This window comes from Hylaeus anthracinus, unplaced genomic scaffold (assembly GCF_026225885.1).
Source record: "Hylaeus anthracinus isolate JK02 unplaced genomic scaffold, UHH_iyHylAnth1.0_haploid 12000, whole genome shotgun sequence".
NCBI lineage: Eukaryota > Metazoa > Arthropoda > Insecta > Hymenoptera > Colletidae > Hylaeus > Hylaeus anthracinus.
Genome location: NW_026534347.1, coordinates 8228393 through 8256150, shown reverse-complemented (window position 1 = coordinate 8256150; position 27758 = coordinate 8228393). Strand labels below are relative to the sequence as shown.

General features: G+C 36.9%; 1 protein-coding gene across 1 annotated transcript in view; it reads right to left on the bottom strand.

The window, feature by feature from the left end:
- Nucleotides 1–24807, bottom strand: part of LOC128890174 (proton-coupled amino acid transporter-like protein pathetic) — a 61971-nt gene extending 37164 nt beyond the window's left edge. Inside the window, exon 1 of the mRNA XM_054148440.1 lies at nt 23957–24807. Coding sequence (XP_054004415.1) covers nt 23957–24010 — 54 coding nt within the window. The 5' untranslated portion in view covers nt 24011–24807. The remainder of the gene's footprint in view (nt 1–23956) is intronic.
- Nucleotides 24808–27758: the final 2951 nt, after the last annotated feature.

Below are 27758 nucleotides of genomic sequence, written 5' to 3'. Positions count from 1 at the left end.
TAAAATCGCTACAATCCCTGTAGTTATTTAGAAATCTTTTTTATTTGACATAGAAATTTATTCGAAGAAGATTGTACGGAATTTAATTGCTCAAAATAAATTTAGGAGGAAATGATAAGAAATCAGCTTCCAGATTTAATTATCAACGTCACTGATATCTTTTTTAAAATATAGTTTTAAAAATCGTGTCGAGGAATAAAAATTGATGCAAAATATTAAATTCAATCTTCTTTTTCTGAACCACGTAAAAAAAAAATGAGAATTTACTATATAATTAGAAGTATAGAACATTTTATAAACGATGTTGTTTGTAACCACAAGAGTTGATCAGAGCTGATGCATAATAAACACTTAAGCAAAATGACGAGGAGAATTTCAAGACATGTATTTCCGAAACTTTATATACCGAACCAATTTTTCCAATAATCGACATAATATGTGCTGCTCATTGCGTCAGCAATGCGACCTCGACTATGTTTATACAGACCAGCATGATTATGCAATTCGTGTACATCTGTTGTACAAGTGCACGCGTACATAGAATACGTAGAAGCGTTTATACATTTCTCACCGTGTGACGCGTCAATGAGTGCACTTATAAAAATCGAAGAATAAAATGCTTCCAATTAATACCACACGTGTCTCTACAATGCTTCCTGGTAAAGTATTCGCGGAAAAAGTTATGAATTTTCATCTACGATTGCGTCCAACTAAATATTTATAATAATACTTTTATCTGGATAAAAATGTTGTACAACGAATGAAAAAATACATTTCGTGGTGAACGAACAATAAATTATTCGAGTAATTATTTAGTCAAATAAATGTCACAAAAACTTTTCGCTGTACATTTGTTTTTATACGTTATTTATTATCTGAACAAATTTTAAATATCACTGATCGACAGGAGAATATTTTTGCAAATTTATAATTCAAATTATCGAATGATATTACACTAATTTAGCTCGAATTAAAACTGATGTATTAATTATTCAAACAAATAAATCGCTGTATGTTTGATTCTATTTGTAACTCGCAGAAATATCAAACTTGTCTTTCCTGACAAATATTTTCTTGACAAATTCTAACATATTGTAAAAAAAATGGTAAATGTTTTGCAGATATGTTCGTGGATTCTCGTTTGAACAAATATTATGAATGTCGAATAAACCAAGTTGGAGAACAACACCGCTACTCCGACATGTTACAGTGTACAAATGAATGAAGATATTTATGTGGGTTTTATCATTCATAGTGAAACGTGCTTATCTAATCTTCAAGCAAACCGCGTGCACGGATGTTCAACTTCTATAAATCTTCTGTTATATCTAGGCGCATTTCATCATGATTGCAAAAGTGGGACTTTCGTAATAATCGTTAACAAAAATTCGCTTGGGCGAAAATGAAATTTTATTTTAACGTTTAGAGTCGAAATGTCGAATAATTTTCCAAATTTGAAAGGATCAATAATTTGAAATGGTTATACAATTGATTGTATATCCACTTGATTATTGCTGATTTTAACTGTCCATTGTACTATAATCAAATACCATGTTATATCATACAAAGAATCTAAATAAAGATTTTATATTCGTTTTTATATTCGTTAATTCGAAGAATAAAAAATAGAGTGTGAATTATATGACAAGTATAAATGTAACTGTCCAATCGAATAAATAACGAATAATAAACAAATTAATTTTTATAAAGTACTTTACAAGTGAATTCCAAATTCATTTTTCTAATCTACTTTACGAGATGACTATAACACTAGAAGATTCACATCAAAACAATCTATTTGCCAACACAGACACTGTACTGGCAAATGGAAACCAAATATGTAATTACTACTTTAACCATTATCAATAAGTGTAAAAATAATGAAACTGTAGAGTAGGACCCACCAGAAAAATGTTAACTTAAATAACGATTTAGTCCTCGTCAGGACAGGGGTGCAACAAACTAAACAAGATCGATGCAGCAGCGGTATCGAATCCTCGAATATCGAGCTGGCACTGCTAGCCCTAGCTATTTCAACCGGCGATATTTACGGAGCCACCCTATATGTGTACGTAAAGTGACCGTGCTGCTACAAGGATATCCGAACGGTCTCGAGACACGTTCGCGTGACTACCTCTAGGAGACCAGTGAACCCACGAGTCGAGGATCGAACGCCCTATCGTTCATTACGCGGACCAAGTTCAGCCCCCTGGCATAGGTGCGCTGGTTTGCGTGCAACCGACACGCTCGCGCTCTCGCTATACTTTTTGCCCCTGAATTCGCGCGAACGCGTGCGCAATTCGCGCGTGTGCGTGCGCAACTGGCTCGTACGCGTGCGCAGCTCGCGTGCATATGCGCGCAGGGACGCGTCCGTAAACTGGTTAGCATTGACCTTTTTAATTTGATTTCACCGCAAGATAAATCCGGCAGAGGCGAGCCGTTTCTACGATTGCATCATGTCCTCGGGATGCAGCGACGTGTTGTATCGTCTGCATTCGCAACCAGTGCATACATAACGCTATCGTGTTCCGGCGGCGACCGGGTTACCAATGACCCAGGACTTTCCGTTTCGCGCCGTGCGATTCGACGCCAAGGTAGACCGTTTCCTCTTTGGTGCAACTATGGGAGCGATTCGGCCAACGTGTCTATTATTATTGATACGTATCAATTTCTCAGAGACTTGTGGGAAACTATCGTTGAAGAAAGTTATCCTTGGTGCAGTGTAATGCTCTGTTTCCTATAGTTTGGATCGATGGCGATGTAGGTAGGTTCTTTATTTTGGTGCAGGTACTGTAGGTTGGAATCAATCCATGGATCTGTATCTTAACACATCTTGCGCGGGAAGCGACTAAAGTCGTTTAGAGCAGATTCATATCGTGCGCGGGAAGCGACTAAAGTCGTTTTGCATGGACTATTGCGCCGCCCCGAGGCTAAGCCTGCAGAAAACTCGGATGTTTCGAGTTGCTCGCGAGCCGAGTCGAGCTGAGACCCAGTTTTCGATCCGAGTCGAGTACTCTGAAGAAACGAGCAGCTCGAAGGAACCGAGTAGCTCGGACAGAAGCGAGCGGCTCGAAAGAACCGAGTAAAGGTCGATTCGGAATATACGACACGGACCGTCACGTTTCGGCAACGTGAATCCGCCTCCTCCGAGGCGCTCGCTTCGGTCCGAGTTACTCGGTTCTTTCGAGCTACTCGCTTCTCTCCGAGCTACTCGGTTTTATCCGAGCCGCTCGCTTCTCTCCGAGCTACTCGGTTTTATCCGAGCCGCTCGCTTCTCTCCGAGCTACTCGGTCCCTTTGAGCTGGTCGTTTCTTCTGAGTACTCGACTCGGACCGGCCATTCGAGTCGAGTAAAACTCGGCTCGCCTTTTCCGAGTACTCGAACAGCTCTACCCAGGGCGAGAAACACCTACTGTCCGTTAATCACAGGATGGACAACGATAAAATAAAATGTGAAGATGAAGATTTGTATGCAGATAATTTATCGAATTGCGGTGACTAGGTTATGAATGATGATTGTAGCGACGACGAAATTATATATCGTTCTAGAACTATTATTCAACGAATAATTTCAAGCAGTTCTGATTCAAGCTCGGATTCGGATGATTCTGATTCTCAAGGAGAATGGTCATCAGTAGACAAACACCCAGTCTTGGAAGAGTTTTTAGGTCGATCAGGAATAGATACGGAAAACGTTCCGGATAATGTAGCGGATGCTGTAGCTGTATTTATTTGTAGGCGACAATTTTTTAACATTCCTTGTAGAAGAGTCAAATTGATATTATTATAAATATATTGATAAATTCACAACTTCCAAGAAAGCTCTCAAATGGAAAGACATTACGATACAAGACACGAAGAAATTTTTAGGGCTTATTCTTCTTATGGGACAAGTGCGTAAGGACCGAAAAGAGGATTATTGGAGCACGGATCCCTGTGTAGAAACGCCAATTTTTCCGAAAACAATGACAAGAGACAGCTGTCGAAAGTCAGACCACTACTGAACTACTTTGTTCCCAAGTTTATAAATGTCTATAAGCTTAAAGAGAAACTAAGTTTTATTTTATAAATACCTAAAGTTCACAAACTGCAGCTATTTTCTGCAGAAGTAATTTTGTGTACGAATTGTAAAAAATCGTCCGCTACTCGGTTGAGAGTTTGGCGGCAAAGCATCCGCGCAAGATGTGTTAATACTGGAGTGTATGAATCGCGTCTAAACTTTTTTTTACTATTAATTACAGAAAAATTGAATTAATCCAGTGACGTGTATTTTAATGTCTATGTAAATTATCCTTGACGTTGTAGCATCCAGTTTAGTTTCGTTTGGATGAGTAACCTACGGTGAACTTCTTCGATGTAGCTACATTAGCGATGGTCCTATCTATTGACTCGCCTATTATCAATGGCACATATCAAATTCCCAGAAACTTTCTATGGTGAAAAATGGATATTATATCATTGATGTTGTAGCGCCTTGTTTGACTTATTTTGGATCAATGGTGGGCTATGATAGACTTTGTCTAGCTTGTTATCAACGACTCCCACATCAATTTTCCAGAATCTTGTTGTGGTGACAAATAAATATTAGCAGTGGTATTATAGCAGCCTGCTAAGATTCCTATGGATCAATCGTGGTCTATGGTAAATTTTCCTGCTCTAATACGGTAGAGATATCCCAAATCCCATTTACATATCTATCGAGACTGATATGCTACCGTCAGCACATTCCGAGGATGCGTTGAAGACAAATAGATCGACGTTATTTCTGTTTGCGAAGGTTTATAGCCGGGTCAAGGATGGCATAGATCCTTGACACGAACCATGCGTCTGCATGAGTTAGCAGTAAAGCGATGCCTGGCGTCTTGCAGTCGCACAGTTATCGTTGCAAGATGATATTGTTTAGCAAACATCAAAGTTTGAGGCGATAACAAGTGACTCGATGTCGTAACACTAGATACTGGGATCTTGTTCCTGAAGGATCAAAGACTTCAACTAAGATGAAGACAGTCAAGATGGGACTCATCATCCACCAAATAATGGATATATTAGGTTGTCCCGATAGTTTCTTTCGCGAGTTGCACTCAATTATTTGATGTGGTCGTGTTTATATAAAGAGACAATCTAATTTCATAGATATTCATGTTGTAACAGTAATGGAGCAAAATGAATCGTGCACGATTCAGTAATGTAACATAAAACATAAACTATTATGCATGTATTTGTTATTAATAAAGCGAAAGAAACTTTTGGGACAACCTAATACTAAGAATACTTATTAATAATAATAATAAATATTTTAAGAAATAATTTGAAAGGATAACAAATGATATACTGAGGTCTTGTTCCTAAAGGACCAAAGACTCTTTCTGGTGGACTGAGACAAATTGAGACATATCCTCTACCAAATAATAAATATCCTAAGAAATAAATATCAATTTCTTAGTTTCAAGTACATCCAAGTTATCCTTGGTTCAGCAGCATGTTTCGTATTGTGTCGATCGACTATTTCTTCTATGAGATGCACAGTAATAATTGGTCCAATCCATTCACTTATCTATTAATACCGACACGTATCGATTTCTTAGAATCATGGTATAGCATGAAAGGAGTCCAAGTTATCTTTGGTTCGGTAGCATTTTGTTCCGTATCGTGAGCGATTAACAATTTTCCACGTCAGCCCTTTCGTTCTTTGATGTTCCATCAGCTTATCACCTAGTGCTGATACGCATCAATTCTCGCGATGGTATCAAATAGATAACTTGTTCAATAAGGCAGGTTAGCTGACGTTTCGTGGTGATCGATAGAATAGAAACAACAGGTGGTATTTAAACGTTGACAAGCCAATCGATCCTTTGTTGATAATGTGATGCATTCTTCTTCAAAGTCTAAATTCACCCAGCTATCTCCAAGTGTTTGCGTTTCTCTTGATTTATTTATCTATATTCCTGAACGTTAGTCAGCGCTAGAGTTGCACAAGTGATAAGATGAGATTTGATAAGAGATATCGTTTCGAACGTTGAAATATAAGTAAGAAAATTCTTCTTATTGATTAGCCAGTGTCAATAATATCCTTCTAGCTAAATTAACTGTTGTAATTATAGTTTATTATAATTAGAGAGTAGAGGATATCAATACAATAAAGGAATACGTGTGACGATGCGATGACCGTTCGCGCACGGTCGATCAATCGAACTAATTAATAGAACAAAAAACAATGTTTCGGCTCGTGATTCATCCACAGAACGGGGCGTCGATCGATACAGCTGTTTTACGATCGAAACTAAACAGCCGAAATACTTTATTTCCAACATTAACGAAATAATTCAAAACCATAACAGAATTTCTAGACGCCAGTTTCGATGGTCCACGAAGGAGTTTGGTATCGCATTGATCGTCAATGACTCACGGCTAAGTACTCCATCTTACTCCATCGCGTGGGTCCCAATAATCTACTGTGAAATTTACCTTCTATACCACACGGCATCGCCAATCATCCACGATAGACTTTTCACTTCCTGTCGCGTAGGTTCACTGGTCACCCACAAGGCTCCCTTTGTTCGTTGCTGAATGGATCGTCGATGATTCACGATGAAGTTTACGTAACGTATCGCGTGGATGACCGGTGATCCATACTCTGCGCCGAACGAGATTCGCGGATTACTGCTAAACAGCACATTCTTGGGATCTATGAAAACTATGCATAGTCGAATTCGTCAAAGTGGGATCTCAAAGTTTAGTCTCGCATTTGTCCGGATTTCGACGTTACCAAGTTTTCATTTATTCCAACTTTCCATGTGTGGTAAACATTCGGGCACAAGGCAAGAAAGGACGAGTTTTCCCAGGCCTGCCGAAGACGTAGGCCGAAAACATGGGCATCGTCACTCAATCGAGGTCCCAAGTGCTAGCAGGGACGCCACCCTTTTTTATAACTCCGGTCCGATATTTTCTAGGATCGGAACCATCGGCTTGGGCCACCAACACAGCAGACCGTTGTGAGCCGTGCTAGAGACCACCTCGGTGGTCAATAACGAGCTCTTCTCGTAGACATTTAGAGTTTTGTATCATTTTCAAGACTTATAATAAAGTTATTATACTACGCATGTTTTCACCGATCCAAATTTCCACTTGTTCAGGCTTTCATTCGTCTAGGTTTCCACTTATCCAAGTCTCCATTTGTTCAAGTTCTAGAAATTTTCCTCTCGCTTACACAGGTTCTAAGGACAATTGTTTTATTTATAGAGATTAGGAAACAAATTAATCTAACATACAGAGGTCCCAAGAGTAATCGTCTCAGTGAAAGAGATCTGACGTGTCGCTAACAGAGGTTTGACAATCTCATTTAAAGAGGTCTGGCAGTCTCGCTAATACAAGTATAGCAGTCCCACTTAAAGACTGAGTACCAGTATGACATTTATTTCCTCTTTACATTCATTTCATTCTTGCTGTACGTTATTTTACATTTTCAACATATCTCTCTTCGTCTCTGAATTTGATTACATAACTCACTTCATCAATCTCTGGCATCCCTACTACGGATGCCAATAATCTGCTCGGATACCTCGGTCTCGCTAAACCCGTACTGTAGCAGCAATCAAGCATAGCTACAGTCCCTGAGGGATCATTCAAAGAGGTGTGATAGTCTTATTTAAACTGATTTGACAGTCTCGGTTAAAGAGGTTTGACAATTTCATTTAAGGAGCTTTGACAGTCACCATTAAACTGGTTTGACAGTCTCGTTTAAACTGGTCTGACAATCTCATTTAAAGAGGTTTAATAGTCTCATCTAAACTGGTTTGACAGTCCCGTTGAAAGTCTCTTAACAGTCTTACTAGCAGAGATATTTTCGTGCAAAAATAGCGGAACTTTGTAGGTTTGTGTTACTTTATTATCGGCGATATGCACCACGTGCGTCTGCGCGACGCGTGTTGCGTGCACGTCGGCGTCGGCGTCGCCGAGAAGCGCCAGTCTTGCGAACTCCAGACGTGCTTGCGTGACTTCGACTACTTCGAGACCGCTGAACTCTCCCTGGTCGAGAATCGAACGTAAAGCCTGAAACCCCCCCCCCCCCCCTCCACCGGCTCTTCGCCCCCTCGCCGATCGCGCAATATTCCACCCTCTATGAACACAGGGACGCGTGGGTGTACCGGTACTGTTATGTGCGGAGACCTCAGTGGTTTACAGAAAGAATTTCTTTCGATTTTTGCGACCTTTCAGAGACCATTGTTGGTCTTAAAGACATTGGAGAAATAGTAATAGCATAGCAAAAATATGAGGAAGAATTTTCCGAATACGATATTTATTTACTTTTTATGTGTTGTGATTTTAGGGACACCTTGTATGATGTACGAGATTAAAGTACGAGGATGATTGAAACGATTCTTCACCGAAAGTACCCTTCTTCAACTATAAATTATTTTATTGTATTCTTCAAACACCGTGTACTTCTCGTTCAATTATATTTAAATAATATAATAGATATTAAACCATACATATATAATCAACGAAAACATTCCTATTCCGATTACCTACTCTAAATCTCTACTCAATGTAATTAAATTTCTCGAGTTCTGTGGTCATCTATTAATTTCAATATTTTGGTCAATATCACCTGGTCAATATCTTCTATTTAAAGTAAATTTTAATGGTTCAAACAAGTTTCTAATGAAACTAATAAAAAGTGTTTGAGAATCACTGCCGTACATGGTGCCATGTTTCGCCGACATCGCGCACCATTCTTTGCATAAAGCAACGCGCATACATAAAAGCGAAACGCGTTCGTTAGTACACCTATAGCGAGGTCGTTCAAATTTACGCCTCGGTCGTGTATCCAATGAATGTTCACTTTTTGATTTACTATTGCACATTCACTCGCGATATCGACTTCCGGTTAGCGGCGCAAATATGTTTTATCGCGCATCGTCCATCGTCGTTTTCAAGTTCATTGTGAATAACGTCGGAACTCGCGGCGCTCACGTTCGAAATTCCCGAGTCGTTTAATCTTTGAAAGGATCATTATTCATTCTGACGTGAATAAGAATTAGAATTTGAATTGTGATAATTAATATTCTGATGAAAGTTTCGAATAGCAATTTACTGTAATTGAATGAGGACGAATGAGAATGAGATATAAATATTAAAAATGTATATTTGTTAAACGACTATGACGCAATTATGTAGAAACCAATTGATATCCTTTAAAAATAATTAAATGAATACAGAAATTTGGATCGGAATTTAAATGAAAATTATTGAATGTAAAACCTACTCGCCTACTTTTCCAAGATTTTATTCTTTCATGAAATATTCAGTCCGACAAATTCTTCCCTTAGTTTTGTTATATCCGGTTTTATTGTTCTCCTAGATCGTTACTGGCCATGGCCATAACTTTTTTTCTGCTGACCAGTCGTAATTCACCCAATTCGTTTCCTGACTTTAATTGTAATCTCGATGTGGTAGTTTCATGCACGCCGTTTAATGCTCTCTGTAAAACGTGAATCACCGATGAATTATGGTACTTGGAGGAAATATACAATTTTTCCTCGAGGACATTATCTTGCGTAACGCGAACTATCGAAGATTCTAATACAATAAAATTATCCGATGGCGTGATTAAAAATACTCCACTATGATAAACCGACTACATTTTTATCAGTTTTATTACTAGAGTACAAATTTCAAATATAAATTTCAAATATCTTTTTGCGCATGAAGCTTTATATCCGTTATTTACAAATATTGATAAATTCATTTTTAAATTTCACGCGATTCTACTAAAACTTTTAATTTATAATTTAGCTACAATATTTTCCCCGAGATCAAACTATATTGATTGGCTATTAACGCACGTTTACATGAATAATAAATTTCTATTTGAATAGAACAAAAAATTAGAAGAAACCAAAATATGAATACTGACAGCATGACTTTAAAACGATAGAGTAACTTTCTAACATAGTTATCGCTAACGAATTGTTTCTAAGAAATATTTTCGAAGCATTCGTTTATTAATATTCATACCGTCGATACTTGAGAATCGGTTAAGGGAGATATTTTCACCGTATCTTCCATTCAAGACAACGTCAAAGGTTTTCACGGAACGATGACGCGTATTTTAACGTCCGTTGATTTCCCTGTATGAAATTATACATATGTCCTAATGAAATTATACGTCCACCTAGATGTCGGCTAGACACGCACATGGCTGGATGAATCATCTGGCGCCGTGGAAGATTTATATAGACACCGACAGTTATCTAATCACACCACGCGTACACTCGTGTCGATGTGATGAACGATAAATTGTTCTACGATGCTTGGGTCACTACTGACCCACGAAATCCTATTACAAGATAAAAATAAGCATATTCATTGGTCGGTAGGAAATTATCAGACGAGTTTAGTGTTATTAGCATAAGCCTCTCAATTTTTATATTAACACGATTTCGACCAATTCATTAAGTGAAGACTTTTTGAATCAGTGCGACACGCTATCATACTCGTTATTACACTTTTACAGTAAGTGTGTTGATGCGCACAATCTGTGAGTAAAGTGAAACGATCCGTTGATGACTACTTACATACCGGAAGGTAAACTTTCTTTTTATCAGAGCGTACATCTCCTTCCGTTAGATATTAAAATGAAATAGAACAGAGGAAACAAACGTATGACTACGCAGTACTAAACTGAACTAACGGGATGTCGTATTCAAATTAATTATTAAATTGAAAATGTACAGTGAGTGTAGAAAGTATTCGTACACCGATCAATTTCCAAAATAACTATGTAAAATTGTAATTTATTAACTTATATTTTATAAACAATGACATTCTACATATTCTCGGAAATCTGTAGAATAGATAGATTACAAAAAAAAAACAAATAACTATTTATGTAAGTTGCGAAATTAACAAGAAAAAAACAATTAATCGATAGAAATATTGAAGCAATAAATATTCGCACAACTGTTTAAAAGTACTTGACTGGAAACTTGATGTTTTCTAATTCGCACGGAGCAATAAACTAATGTGTTTACGTTATAAACTCTCCTGTAAATGGTTCGTCATAAGAATCGTCCAAATACTTATTGCTTCTATACTTTCACCCACTTTTCGCATTTTTTTGTTAATTTCATAAATTATATTAACTAGTAAATGTTGCTTGGACTATATCTATCTTAGAGACTTCCGAGAATACGTAATATCATTGAAATTACCAAAATATCATTGATTACAAAAAAAGAAGTTAAGGAACTACAATTTCACACAGAAGTTTTTTGGGAAATTGATCGGTGTACGAATACATTCTACACCCACTGTATATTAGAGAGTAGAGTTTAAAAAGGATTTTATTTCAACCAAATTCAATTTTCAGCCAATTTATCGCGTTTAGAAAGAGTCTCACAAATAAGAAATTTGATTTTCAGTCAAGAAAGCGCTCCAAACATTTCTAATTACTAATATCCCTTCACCTAAGATTTCACCTTTTCGTCGATACTCTTTACCAATCTGCGCTTCTCTCATCTTCCAGCCATTTGTAATTTGATACATTTGCAATTGATACTCTGGTCTCGATTGTTCCCAAACAGACTCATTCAACCAGAATGTACCCTCACCACCAATCTTCTCAACATTCTACATTCTACATCCACTGTATATACGCAATGAAAATATGTAATGAAAATATGAAAATATATATACGCAAAGCACAGGTACAATTTCGCCTCAGCCAATTTTTTAGAGCCTATTAAGTTAAAATAAACAATGCGCGCTTGTGCTAAACAATAGAACTTCGAAATAAGCACGTTATTGAATTGCACACAATTGCTGTCAGTTTTGATTTCAAGGACAGACGTCTATTTTTATACCGAAAGCAAAAGGCTCTTTAAAGAATGGTCGGGGGAATAATGGCAGTTACGAACCCCATATTTCAATTTCCTTCCTTGGATGCGGGCCAGGATATTCCTAGTGTACAAATTCATTTCAACTAACGTTACAGATCAAAATCATAAACAAACCATTTGCTTTCTTTTATGGGGTGTATTAAATTGAATATGACGATGTGTTGCTCCAAAAATATTGCTACCCCTACTTAATGCGTATTTCTCGTATTTATTCTTTTTAAGAAGTTTTAAGAAGCTTTTGTTTTGCAAAGACCAATATTGCGCAACAAATATCGATTAGCATTGGAGTGTCTCCATATAATCAAATAACATCGATATCTATCCTTGACACACTCAACAGCAAAACAAAACGAATCCACTTCAATATTTATTGGTTAATAGTTAACAGTGAAATTTGAATAGTAAATTCTTTCTATGTATCAAAGTTCAAACGCGACAATGGCGCTATTACCGCGGCATTGAAATCTCCCAAAAGCTTTCAGCGGTACTGCGCGATATTTATGAATTATGAATTTATTATCATAAATTTCTCTCCGTACCTTTATGGGTAATTTATTTATTTCCTTGCAAATGTAACAACTGCACCACTCTGCATTGTAAATTAATGAAGAAATAAGATATTTATTTTGAACCTTTCTAGGTCACAGATCCTCGAAAGCAAGCGACTGACAAATATTTATTCTCATTTAGGTTCTGTTTACTCCCATCAATGATGATTTACAACAACTTGTCGAATTAACATTACTTGACCAGTGTGACCCGTGCGAAGAACGCTGACAACTACGCAGGAAAGTCAAAGCACGCGATCATGAGGAGAAAACGTGATGCTAAATTCCATTTAAACTGCAGACACAGAACTTTCCAACGATAATGGATTAGTTTCACCTATTTTTGTATTGAAAGGATTGAAGAATTATAACAAACAGTCTAGCAATTGTGTGAAAAATATATACAGTGGGTGTAGAAGGTATTCGTACACCGATCAATTTCCAAAATAACTATGTAAAATTGTCATTTATTTACTTATATTTCATAAACAATGACATTCTACATATTCTCGGAAATCTCTAGAATAGATAGACAACATACAAAAAGAAATAGCTACTTATGTAAGTTGCGAAATTAACAAGAAAAAAACAATTAATCGATGGAAATATTGAAGCAATAAGTATTCCCACAACTGTTTAATTGTTAAAACTTCATTAAAAAAAAAAAAAGAAATTTACATTAATTTACGAGTATATAATACTTCCTTCGTAGGATTTCCTTTTGATTTTATAATTATTGTAACTTTTCTAAGCATTAAATTAACTAAATTATTAGTTATTCGAAGTGAGATCTGTTTCCATTCCTCTATTAGAACCATTTTTAAAAGTACTTTACTAGAAATTTGATGTTTTCTAATTCATATGGAGCAATAAGCTAATGTGTTTACTTTACAAACTCTACTGTAAATGGTTCGTCATAAGAATCGTACAAATACTTATTGCTTCTATACTTTTACCCACTTTTCGCATTTTTTTGTTAAATTTCACAAATTATATTAACTAGTAAATGTTGTTTGGACTATATCTATCTTAAAGATTTCTGAGAATATGTAAAATATCATTGATTATAAAAAAAAGAAGTTGAGAAACTACAATTACCCTCCAAATTTGGGGTGGGGGGGGATCGATCGGTGTACGAATACATTCTACACCCACTGTACATGTAAAATGATGCGTAATTATCCAATATTGGGTTAAAATGTTTACTTTAGCAAAACAAACAAACATTTTAGAATCTGAATCCCTTTTCTGTGATCCCAGTATCGAAACAGCTTTAGATTCGGATGATCCAGTTTAGATTAACAGAATTGGATCGCGCGATTAGAATGATCGGCTTTATGCTAGTCACGAGTGGATAAAGTATTCAACTTCTCTTCAATCGCTGAAAGGGAGAAAGATCGCGAATAATAGAATCGATATTGGCTCCTATGGACTTTGTTTAGAGACTTTTTAACTAGTTAATTTTTATAGAGGCTTTTACGCAATCAACTTCGGCGTTGAACTCAAACTACGAAGGTCCTCCACGCAAGGACGCCGGTCTCGCGACCGCTTCCTACCTGAGGAGAGCGGAAACGAACGGTCTCGCGTGTACGTTTGCTATGTATGTGTAGTAATTAGGTTCGCGGAAGATGGACGCGAAAAATCGCACGGTGACCGAACCGTCGCTGGCGTCACGCGTATTCCAAATGCCGCACAATGGTCTTTTCTGTGCGACAGAAATAGAAAATAAATGCGGAATGACTCAGTCTACAAGGTGAGCCATTTGAAACAGAACACATGAATATTTATCTTGGATTTCAAGATACATCAAATTGTTTGAAACAAAATTTCAAGGGTGTTAGATGATAAGCATCTTAACAAAATATTAAATAAAAACATGAAATTGTGAGACTATGATAACTATTTTTTGAAGAAGAAAAGGTGGGCCAGCATTTAACCTAACCTCAAAGAGTTAAGGGTGCGCAGGAGCCGGAGCCAAACTTTGAGATGACTTCAACGACAGTTGCGGAAAAAGTAGGAAACTCCGGGACCAGGACAGAGAGGACGATACAACAATTGCAGGAGAGACGAAGACAGGGCGATTAGGCAAGCATGATTCTTTTCTCAGGATATTGAAACAAAGAAGCAATATTTTCTAATAATTCTGGTTTTAATATATTCGTTACATTTTGGCGGATGCGACTCCAAGGCCTGATTTTGCAATTTCGCCCTTAAAACTTTATAAACAATAAAGTGAAGATAGCAAACGTACTTTTATTGTTTATAAAGTTTCAAGATTGAAATTTCAAAATCAGGCCTTGGAGTCGCGTCCGCCAAAGTGTAACGAATATATTAAAACCAGAATTATTAGAAAATATTGTTTCTTTGCTTTAATATCTTCGAAAAAAATCATGCTAACCTAATCGCCCTGTCCTCATCTCTCCTGTAATTGTTGTATCGCCCTCTCTGTCCTGGTCCCGGAGTTTCCTACTTTTTCCGCGACTGTTGCTGAAGTCAACTCGGAGTTTAGTTAAAAGTTAAAGGAGAAAGTTAATCTCCTTAAAAGTTAAAGGAGAAAGAAATGAATATAAAATAAAACCACACAGGTAAAAGCAAACAATATTGTTTAGTTACTTATTACGATAATATTACAATAGAAAATAGTAAATAGTATAGTAAGTTAAATTTAAGTAAATAAGAAATACAGTTTGGAAATGGAAAGATTCTTTTAATCTAATTTTATATCATTAAACAAATTCTCATTTCCAAAAAAAAAAGAATAGAAAAAAAAGAAAGATGCGAGATGAGATCATTATTTTGTTAGACATGGTAAAGAGAATTATAATGGAGTTCCTATAGAGGATAAGCAAAAAAAAAAGAAAGAAAATGATGAGGTAAAGCATAAATTTAAGTTGTTACATAGATAGGAAATAAGGTAACTTTATGAAATAAAATTTATAATGTACCTAGATAGTTAAGTGTGATGCAAAAATGTATATAGGGTTAAACAGTCCGTTAAAGGACTAACCAATAAAAAAGTTTTTCAGTTCAGTTTCGCTCTGGCTCCTGCGCACTCTTCAAAGAAATCTCTAAAATGGCTCACGATGCCAAATCGCCATTTTTATAGCAATTTCCAAATTGCCACGTATGACGTCACGTAGACGCCATTCAATGCAGTGTTAACGAATCTGTAATTACCACTAGATAAATATAGCCTTTTGCGTAAACAATGGCTTCTTCTACTTTTTTTTTTTTTTTGACCTACATCCATATCCATTCTTCACGAAGAGCGCCATTGAGTACTCGAACCAGGACGAAAAGAGCGCCTGGAGGGGAACGGAGCATAAACCGAGAGGTTAGGATGACAGAATAGCGAAGAAGGGGTCAGAGCAATAGGGTGGGAGGGAGGAAGGAAGGAAGAAGGGGAAATGGCAAGAAAGAACGCGAATCAACGCGGTGGGGAGAGGAAAGGTGTTGAGACGAGGAAATTTCCATGACGTAGCCGTACAACCGTGGTCGCCATGACTTCCTAAGGAACGCGTCATTGTCGAACACCAATTGGCCGAAACTCGCAACGACAGTTTCGACTACAGTCGAGTTTCCCGCGCTGAGAAACTAGTTTCGGTTACGAAACAAAAAGGGTCGTCCCCCCATCATTGTCCGTTGAGGGACCAGTCGCTCTTTTTAAGGGGAGTATTCTAGTCCAGAACCTTCGAAAAATCTATTTTTGTGTTTGTATTTTCTCAAAACGTACATGCAAATCAAAAAAAAAAGTTACGTGTATTTAGATTTTCTTTTTAATTTATATTCCAGAGTAAATGTTCGTCAATTATCCTGTATGAGAGCGTTTGTGTTGCGTTTAATTTTGATTGTTTTTGTTAAAAATAAATGATACTTATATTGTATGTATATTATATTAAGTTGCACTCAATTATTTCGTGCGGTAGTGTTTATATAAATAGACGATCTAATTTCATAGATATTCATGATGTAACAGTAATGGAGCAAAATGAATCGTGCACAATTCAGTAACGTAACATAAAACATAAAATACTGTGCATGTATTTCTTATTAATAAAGCGAAAGAAACTTTTGGGACAACCTAATATTACTGTATGTATGTATACATTTATTATATTATCATATTGGGTTGTCCGGAAAGTCCATGCCGATTTTTGATAAGTGGTGCAGGTCTGAATATGTCGAAATGGCTGAAAACAAATGATATATATACATTCCTTAAAAGGTGGAAAGATTGTGGAACAAAATGGTACCCATGTAATTCAATAAATGTACATATAATGTAAATGTATATTACAATTGAAATGTGCCTTTGAGGTTTTCTTAAAAATTGGCACGAACTTTCTCGACAATCTAATATTATTACATTCATCCATATATTACATTGTTACACTAACACACGTAACACTGCATGAATTATGAAACTACGTGTTACTGATTCCTTGAAATATGAATGGATATACATATATGCAACCATTGAAAAATTCCTTCTGGATTTGAAGAAAAAAAGATTCTAAAGAATACTTGAACATGGAGACTCTAGACTAGAATACTCCTTAAACTTCTGTTGGTCGTTGGAGGGGCACCAGAGGGCTCTCATGCGAATAACAAGGGAAGAGAGGGGACCACGGTTGTAAGACTCCTTTGCGAGCGCAGATTTCTCCGAAATCCTGTTGCCAGAGAAATCTTCCTTCCCACCAGTCCCTTTGTCCCGTCCTCCTCAGCTCCACGATCCGCTATTACTACATGGGAAATGTAACCCGTGGAATTTCTGCTACCTAGTGCCGAATATTCCCTTCCAAACTGGCTCGTTTCCAGTCTTAAGCACGGTGACTAAATCTTCCTCTCTGTCGACGTTCATGAACCGAACAAAGGCTTAACCCATTCAGAGGCAACAACGATACATCATCGTTGACTATGTTTGCGAAAAATGTCGACGACGACGTATCATTGTGCGTGAAAAAGTATATTTTTATAAAAAAAAAAAAAATAATTTCTGTTTGGAGGAAGACATACAACCTTGGAACTCGTTATCGCTTCTAGATAATGACACTATTATCATTTATAGAAGTAAGATTTGGATAACGTTGAAGATAAGGAGAATACATTTTAAATCTGACTATATAGATTTCTAGATATGTGCGACTTGTTGGTAAACCTGCGCTTTATCATGCTCATAAAAAAAAAAAGGTATTAAATGATGATCGTTCAATTAACCAGACACGTGTAACCAAGTGTTACCCTTGAACATTTGATATATTTATGTAATGTATTTCTTTTCCTGAAATGTTCGTTCGTTGAAGGAGTGTACTTAGATATACGTATTACGCGAAAATTCATAATTTCTTAATTAGTATCATCGAGTAGTTGCTTTTTTCAAATCACTTCTTTTACACGATCGCATAACGATGAACTTCCGATTCTATTTATGGTAGTAAGTGTCGCAACAAAGCGATCGATTAAGTCGCAATATGCTTGACGGTTCAATTTGTTTATACTTGGTTAAATAGTCGTGTTGTTCGATGCATTCAAACTATTTTCAAACTACTATTATCGGTCTTACTTTTCTAATAATAATTTAATCTTCGAACTTGTGGTTGTGGAGCAGGCAACATTTTTCAAAACATATTTAATTTCTTTCAATATCATCTATTAGGTTGTCCCAAAAGTTTCTTTCGTTTTATTAATAAGTAATACATGCACAATAGTTTATGTTTTATGTTACATTACTGAATTGTGCACGATTCATTTTGCTCCATTACTGTTACAACATGAATATCTATGAAATTAGATCGTCTATTTATATAAACACTACCGCACAAAATAATTGAGTGCAAATTACGAAAGAAACTTTCGGGACAACCTAATACAACTACGACGTAAAAATAATAAAAATGTTCTTATAGCCTTGGAATCTAACATTTTATAGAAGCTTCCCTTAAAGGTGATTCATATTATATAATTCATTCTGTAATGAATTGATTACAGATGGTAGTTTACATTCATTTAGCCAGGCGGTCTTTTTAAAGAATATCTGAACGAATACTGTAAATCTGTCTTCATCCTCTTGGGTCCTACTCGATATCACGTATCGATATCATGTTCTCGAGTGTCCAAGTATCTCGGGTAACGTACCCTGGCCAATTTCATTTTTTTTTCGAGCATTGAAAAATGATGTACCATAAAGTATCGTAATACTTTACATCTTATGGGGTATGGCAGAGATTAATCTCTCTCTTCCTTCACTTGAAACCATACCCCATCCATATTAAGGGGTTAGTCGCAGTCAGGAAGAGGAAAAACGACATTTTTTTGTGATTTTTTTTAGTTATTAAATAATAATTTGCACAAGTAACAATTAAGTATATTATAAAGCATGTTTTAAATAACTAAAAAACATTTTTTGTTTTAAGAAACGATTAATTTACATCGTCATAAAAGCCGATGACGTAGACGATGATTTAAAAACATAGGTTTGCGGTGAGCAAGATTTCTCTACGCTGGTTTACCTGAAAACAAAAACAAAGGTAGATTTCGAAAACAGATTAGTCTAGGATTTTGGAAAAAATTAATTTAAAACAAGATGGCGTACATTTGAGAGTTGATTTTCAATTTTTTCCCTAAAATTAAGCGATTCGATACAGGATAAAAAAAAAGTATACAAGAAAATAAAAAATCCTTCGATCGGGGACCCGTTAGTCTAATATATTTTCCAAATTTACCTTTAATTTTGTTTCCAGGTGTATCAGTTTGGAGAAATTATGCTCACCGCAAACCAAATGGCCACCCACGCAATCGCGTTATGACCAAATGAATTAACCTTTTTTTAAAACGAAAATTCTTTTATAGTTCTTTAAGACATACTTTGTAACATCTTTACATTTCGTTAATAAAAATTATTATTTAATACCTTAAAAAAAAAACACAAGAAACTGTCCGTTTCCATTTTCCTGACTGCGATTAACCCCTTAACACTAGAACTTACCAAGTTCACTTTCAAATTAAATTGTATTAGATAAAATAAAGCATTTCACCAAAATATTTTGGAATGGATACCCCGTGAGATGCAAAGTAACTATACTTTACGTACCATCGAGAACGTGGAGTGTGCCAAGCACTGACCACTCCTAACAAATGAAAGCAAACCATTCTAATGAAACTCTTTGAGGAAGCATATGCTCGCACTTTAACTCGACACAATCTATCGATTGACGAGTTCATCCGTTCTGATAGACAAGTCAACGGACGGTGACAGAGTTGCAAGGGAAACTATACCAGAGATACAGTGGATGTAGAATGTATTCGTACACCGATCAATTTCCTAAAAAACTTTTGTGTGAAATTGCCGTTTCTTAACTTCCTTTTTTATAATCAATGATATTTTACATATTCTCGGAAGTCTCTAAGATAGATATAGTCCAAGCAACATTTACAAGTTAATATAATTTGTGAAATTAACAAAAAAATGCGAAAAGTGGGTGAAAGTATAGAAGCAATAAGTATTTGTACGATTCTTATGACGAACCATATACAGCAGAGTTTGTAACGTAAACACATTAGTTTATTGCTCCGTGCGAATTAGAAAACATCAAATTTCCAGTCAAGTACTTTTAAACAGTAGTGCGAATACTTATTGCTTCAATATTTCTATCGATTAATTGTTGATTCTTTGTTAATTTCGCAACTTACATAAATAGCTATTTGTTTTTTTTTTTTGTAATCTATCTATTCTAGAGATTTCCTAGAACATGTAGAATGTCATTGTTTATAAAAAATAAGTTAATAAATTACAAATTACAAATTATAAATTACAAATTGATCGGTGTACGAATACTTTCTACACCCACTGTAGATACTAGGAGTCATTGGAAGCATCCAGAGAAATCATAGTCATCGTTACTCGAATCGTAACTTTTCAAGAGATTTTAAACCGTTACAAAATTGGAATTAGTAACTCCAACTTTAACATTGTTTTGCAGGAGTAATTGTTCTGAATATATAACTGCACATCCTAACTGCGACATAAAAGAGTCACATATTGAACTTGAATACTAATTTTCTAGCAAAGGATATTACGCTTACGGTATTAGAAATTTGCGCACTGCCACCCGTATTGGTTCGATAAATATTTGTTTAATTGTTCTTACGATCACGTTAGTTTGCTCAGTCGCCACGTGCTTGCGTTATGACTTCCACAGTGACGACATTAATATCCATTTGTATAGTCTCACCGAACCGTCTGTTTCAATTGCAAATTAGCCTCTAAATAGGGAACGTATTATTGGATAATACAGTGCAGTTTAATTGGATATCCTCAAATAAAAATTGCACTGCCATTTAATTATTATTACTTCGATATATTCTAAAATCTTTTCTTGAAAATTCTCTTGATATCTTAAATCGTTTTAGGATGAATTATGAGCTCATGCTAAATATGTTCGCTACTACGTATCTAGCTTATCGCGTTATTTATAAACCGCATATAGTATGTTATTGTTTCTTGAATGTTGTCGAGGATAATAAAACAAGAAATAAAATGCATTGCTGTTTCAACTATGACTCATACCATGGACATGAATATGTTGTATGGACGTACTCAACAATCATTAATATACGTTTGTCTGTTTTCATTCATGATGTATGTTAATATTAGCACGAATTAATACCATTTTATTATTATTATTATTATTAGTAGTAGTAGTAGTAGTAGTAGTAGTAGTAGTAGTAGTAGTAGTAGTAGTAGTAGTAGTATTAGTAGTAGTAGCAGCAGCAGTTGTAGTAGTAGTATGTCGATTTTTAAATAAACATTATTGCATTTTGAATATTAAATGTTTGATACTTTGTCGGGATCCTATTTATGCACACACCGTTGTCGGTTGCACTTCCGTTGAGATTTAATTAATTCTCACGCGATCAGATGATCGCCTCTGACAACGACGTAACCGTTAATCCACGATAAGTCCGTTCCGACGACGTTTCGCTGCGAATTTTTAATTAAGCGGCTCGTTACGCAACGCGGTTCGCGACCGAACGTCGTTTTCTACCTCTATCGATGAATACTAAATAGAAAACCTGACTACGATGTTACTGAAACTTTTCTGCTACTGGTTCGAAGCGTCTACAATTCGTTCGCTCAATTGTCAACGCTTCGAATCAAAAATTTTAACACAAACCTATCGCTATTTTATTTTCATCTATTTCTATCTCGATGCAAATATATTTCATATGCAAAAGTTTGAAACATACACATACGTGCATTTACATACATATATTCATTAATCCCTTCGCGTTAACGTTATCGTTTTTTTTTTTATATAAACCAGTGTTAGACGATTTTTATTTTTATCGCGATATCAGTCGCGTGCTCCAATTCGAAAGATTACACTTTAAGCCTTGTGTATTACTTGTAGTCCATATTCGATGTGATTTTTCAGTACAATGACAAAACTGTCGCGACTGAACGATTAAAACCGCCAGGTGAGTTACTAAAAGTTCACAAAGTTCATAACTTGTTTAATAATTAACACGTTGACTGCCACACTAATACTCTTCAAAATTTCTACTGCGATTAAATTTTATTTACTGACTATTGAAGACTACATAATCAAACATTTATTGTGGTATTTATTTTTCTAACTTCACCGAAATTCAAATATTTCATATAAATTCATTTTCTTTGATATTTAACTTTCAAAATTAATTTTTGTATTTCTTCAGTAAAAAGCACTGTCATCCATATATGGGTGACATGGCGATCAACGTGTTAATACTCTTCAAAGAAATTTTGGAGTAAAAGGTAAATTATTAGTTCCCGCCATAATTTATGCTTTCCCGCAGTCTTCCTCTCTTTAAGGCACATAATTTCAAACAAAAGTAAAACTCGATCTAAACGGAATTCACAATTCGCCAACCTCAATCACAACAGTGTCAACAACTAATGAACCCATTAATTTCTTTAAAAAATCAGTCCAAAACTAATTCCTTGCAGGAAGGTGCGAAAACGGATCCGCGAAACTATTAGAACTCTTTCACACGACGACACGCGTATGCAGGATACCGATGGTACACATAATGTTATGGAAGCGTTCAGACGGCGATTCTCGCGAGATATAGTATCGCGATACTGATTTTCGGTATTCGCGGTTGGTCGGCCGCCGGCAACTTTTTTATGTAGAAACCAAATGGATAAAGCTTCAATCTCATCCATTATTTCAGAAAGGTTTTCACTAACTAAGAACGCGTGTTTCTCAAATGAGAAGATATGTTTAACTGAAAAACAAATGATCAACATCGAGCTACGAAATTAGTTGGATACAGTATCGCATAAGTATCTTGCTAGTAGATACATATCGCATACGCGTATTGCGATACGCGTATCGTCGTGTGAAAGAGCTCAAAGAGCTCTTAGGTTGTCCGAAAAGTTTCTTTCGTGAGTTGCATTCAATTATTTTCTGTGGCAGTGTTTATATAAATAGACAATCTAATTTCTTAGATATTGATGCTGTAACAGCAATGAAGCGAAATGAATCGTACACAATTCAGTAATGTAAATACCTTGTCATTCGTCAATTGTTTTTGGAAAATATACATTGAAACTTCTAATTCTTAATGCAAAAATGTTGACGTTCCTTTAGGAAGTCTACAGAATCATTACAGCAACAATTTTCAGAGCTTGTATTTGCAAATTTTAGAATTAATTTCACTTCATTTTCTCTCAAGTATTAGGTTGTCCCAAAAGTTTCTTTCGTAATTTGCAGTCAATAATTTTGTGTGGCAGTGTTTATATAAATTGACGATCCAATTTCTCAGATGTTAATGTTGTAACAGTAATGGAGCAAAATGAATCGTACACAATTCAGTAATGTAACATAAAACAAACTATTGTGCATGTATTAGTTATTAATAAAGCGAAAGAAACTTTTGGGACAACCTAATACTAAGAATATTTATTAATAATAATAAATATTTTAAGAAATAATTTGAAAGGATAACAAATGATATACTGAGGTCTTGTTCCTAAAGGACCAAAGACTCTTAGTCTCCAATAGTCTGAATAATATTTAATCCTAGCAGAAATTTTCAAGAATATTTCTCTGACAGTCAACGTGTTAATAAAGCGAAAGAAACTTTTGGGACAATCTAATATTACTGTATATGCCTATGTACTTATTTATTATATTATTACATTCATCCATATATTACATTGTTACACTAATACACGCAACACTGCATGAATTATGAAACTACGTGTTACTGATTCCTTGAAATATGAATGGATATACATATATGCAACCATTGAAAAATTCCTTCTGGATTTGAAGAAAAAAAGATTCTAAAGAATACTTGAACATGGAGACTCTAGACTAGAAATAACAGTAATGGAGCAAAATGAATCGTGCACAATTCAGTAATGTAACATAAAACATACAGTATTGTGTATATATTAATTATTAATAAAACGAAAGAAACCTTTCGGACAACCTAATAAAACCAGGGAAAAACGACTCACCTGAAATTTGCCCCCGTGAACCGGTGCTCCTTGGCCCTGCATCTTGTGCGACATCCTCGCTAAAAAGCACGGGAACGAGTCGCGTGTAAAATCGCTGGCGCGAAGGAGCCTCTGGCAAGCTGCGCGTTTATTCTCGCTCTAACGAGCGTGTTTCTCGGTCGATCGGAAACGGTCGGGCGATCCAAGTCTCCTGTCCCGCTACGGTACGTCCGATTCACTTTTTGGCGGACTGAACGGAACGCCGGTGGTACACCCACACGCGCTAGCACCACAACACGGCGCCTTGCTACGTAACGAATATATATCCCAAGTGAGCCGCGTGTGTACCAAACACCAGGCCTTTCCCCAAACGATGCCAATCGAGAACTTAAACTTCTTACGTCGAACCGCCCTTCTCGACGTATGTGCTCGCACTGATCCTTCTCCACTCTTTACGCCGACTTTCGTTCGCGCTTTCTCCCTGCCCCTGTCTCTCGACTGCCCGAGGGATGTATAACGCGAGCCAAAGGATACGAGTTGGAGGGGGAAACGAATAGGCAAAGTTTCCAAGGGAGAGGGTAGTCAAGGGAGGGAAACGATATTCGGCGTTCGGTTCTAATTAGCGGACTATCGACTCACGATTACGCGTTAACCGTGACGTAGCACGGTGGAAACGTGCGCGTTAAAATAAAAATCGCTCGAATCCCTTGTTTCTGGGGCTGGAGAAGCGTCGCGAACGTCCAAGACTCTCGGCTAGGAATGACGATCCGTGATGTGGGAGGCCCGCGGTTCGGTCGCCGCTTTCTCCCCACTCTTCGTCAACGCGTCCTCCTTCGTCCCTTTCCTTGTCACACGCTCGCACACATCAACGACCGTTCAACCACGTTCAACGGCTAAGCATCTCGATGACTATGCTTCTCTCCCCACTCGTTCCCCTCTCGAGCAACCTCGAACCCCCTCTGCACCCTCCCGATCACGGTCAACGCTCACTTCTCTGGGTTCTCGGACGATGTTCGCCACCTCCACTCGCAACAACCACCACCACCGTCGTCACTATTTACCATTACCATCGCCATCGCCATCGATACCGTCCTTTTATCGTCTTCTTTCTCTCCTTTCTAGCTTTCTCGCTTTTTCCTTCGCTACTCGCCCATGCTACTCGCGAATTCTCTCGCTAGCGGTGAGGGTAATTATAGAGAACAGGTACATCCTCACCGATTTCGATGATTTTTAAATATGTTGTAGAAATCAACATTTTGAGCTACATTTTCCTATACATATAACCGTCGTTCGGCCTTAGTTTCCGAGATATTTGCAAAATACCATTGCTACTACCAATAATGAATATTGCGTGTAGCTACGCGTCTGTAGCAGTGTGTGCGTAACCGTAGAGTCGTCAATCGTCGATTGTTTAAAAAAAATTAGTTTGACACTGACGTCGTTACTGAACGGATTGCTTTCAAATGATTAAAAATGAACTTGCGTGAATATTTGACTATATGCGGTAGATATGATACACTAATTTATTTTTTAATTGAACAAAGAGTGCAAATATCTCGGAAACTAAGGCCGAGCGACGGTTATATTGGGTTGTCCGGAAAGTCCATGTCGATTTTTGGTAGTTGGTATAGGTCTGAATATATTGAAGTGCTTGAAAACAAATAACATGCATACATCTCTTAAAAGGTGGAAAGGTGTGGAACAAAATGGCACCTATGTAATTCAATAAATATACAGGGTGTCCCAAAAGTCGGGGAGGAGCTGGAAATGGGGGGTAGCTGAGACGATTCTGAACAACAATTTCCTTTGCAAAAATGTCGGATGGGGCTTCGTTAAGGAGATATTAAGAGAAAACCCCGACCAATCAGAGCGCGCGTAGACCGTTCGAGCGGCCGCGGTAGCGATGGCTACGCGCTGACGGCCGCGCTTGTACGCGAACAAGTGACTCGACGTGCATCGAAGGACATTTACGCTGCCGCCTAGCGCGTAGCCATCGCTACCGCGGCCGCACGAACGCTCTACGCGCGCTCTGATTGGTCGGGATTTTCTCTTAATATCTCCTTAACGAAGCCCCATCCGACATTTTTGCAAAGGAAATTGTTGTTCAGAATCGTCTCAGCTACCCCTCATTTTCGGCTCCTCCCCGACTTTTGGAACACCCTGTATATTAAAACTCAAACGTGTTTTTGAATGTTTCTTAGAAATTGGCACGAACTTTCTGGACAACCTAATATGTATAGGAAAAACTTGTTCAAAATATTGATTTCTATAACATATTTAAAAATCATTGAAATCGGTGAGGATGTACCTGTTCTCTATAATTACCGCGGTGTGTACCCCCGCGGTGTCTCTCTTTCTATCCCCATGTGTACATTTGCCCCCCTCCACAACCCTGGCGCTCGTTTTTTCCTCGTTTTCTTTCACTCGTCTCCTTTTTCGCCCGCGAAACCATTCTCGCCTCTCCCATCGCACATGCCAAATCCATTTACATCGAACGCGTTTCTGCATCATTATCCACGTATCGGGTTTATAATCGTCTTGCGTCGACGGTGCCTCGGTCGCTACAGGATCAAGGTTAACGCTGTTGATGTGGGAGAGAACGCGCGCATCCGGCGCCGACGCGGTTCCCTAGGATGTCTGACGCGCGCCCACGATTTTTCCTTTTAAATCGTCGATCGACCTACCTTAACCCGCTGCGCGCCGTTTAAATCTCAGAACGGCTGAGCGCCATTAGTTATACGGTAAACACTCTTATAACGCGGTTTCTACGTTAGCTTGGAGCGAAAATTGCTAATTCCATTTTGTATCGATTCCAAGACTCTTGTAACAAGGTTTACATGCAACGCATTGCCTACCCATGGGAATCATATTGTTGCGACAGTATGAAAACGCCGCACTACAGTTCCGAGTTACATCGTCGCGACGGTGCGAAAAAATGTTGCGACGATGTGAAGTTGCGGAAACGAGTTCCCGCGCTTCCGGTTGCCAGGAAGCGGCAAACTTTTAAAATAGAAAAGAGCGATTTGAGATCTCAAAGAGAGAAGACGTATCGCTACAAGTCTCTAAGTTTATCGTTGAATTATTGTTAAATCGTTAAAAGTTTGTTAATAAACGTTATATATAGTTTAACATGGATTCTCGTGTTTCAACCCCCCGGCGTAACAATATGTCCAGAATGAAATTTGAAGATGTTTTACATATGTATATTATAAATAATTATATTTCATATTCCTGGCAAATGTAATATTTTTTTTAGCACTATGCAAGATGTAAAGGAGCTTAGAGTCGGTCACGAGATTTTTGTTCATGAATTGAAAAGTTAAAAAAATATTCTCATCGAATTTATACTTTTGTATTCTAACAAAATTGTTGTCAACCGTTCCAATTGGAATTCCTTCAAACTATTGTTATTTTTGTTTTGTTTGGTAGGAAAAATGAACACAAAACGAGGAAGCGTTAATGAGTCCCTATCTAATTTAAAAATTGCTCAAGTACCAGGCAATATGTTAAGTACGCGATAATAACCACGGGGAAACCCATGTGGCGCGACGCACAGTGGTCCCAACGCGGAAAAAACTCAATTTTCGAAAGTTAAAATGGTTGTTTTAAATTTTAATTTTGAAAGAAATTATAATTTATCAAAGTTGGAAATCAGTCGAAATGCTGAAATTTGGGTTACTTTGAAAAAAAATTCGGATTTCACTTATGATTGGGTAAAACTGAATTGATCGGTCATTAATAATGTCTAGTAAGAATCTGTGAACATGACTTTTTACTGTTTAGGCCAAGGAAAAGAAAATGATGAGTAAAGCGAATATGCAGG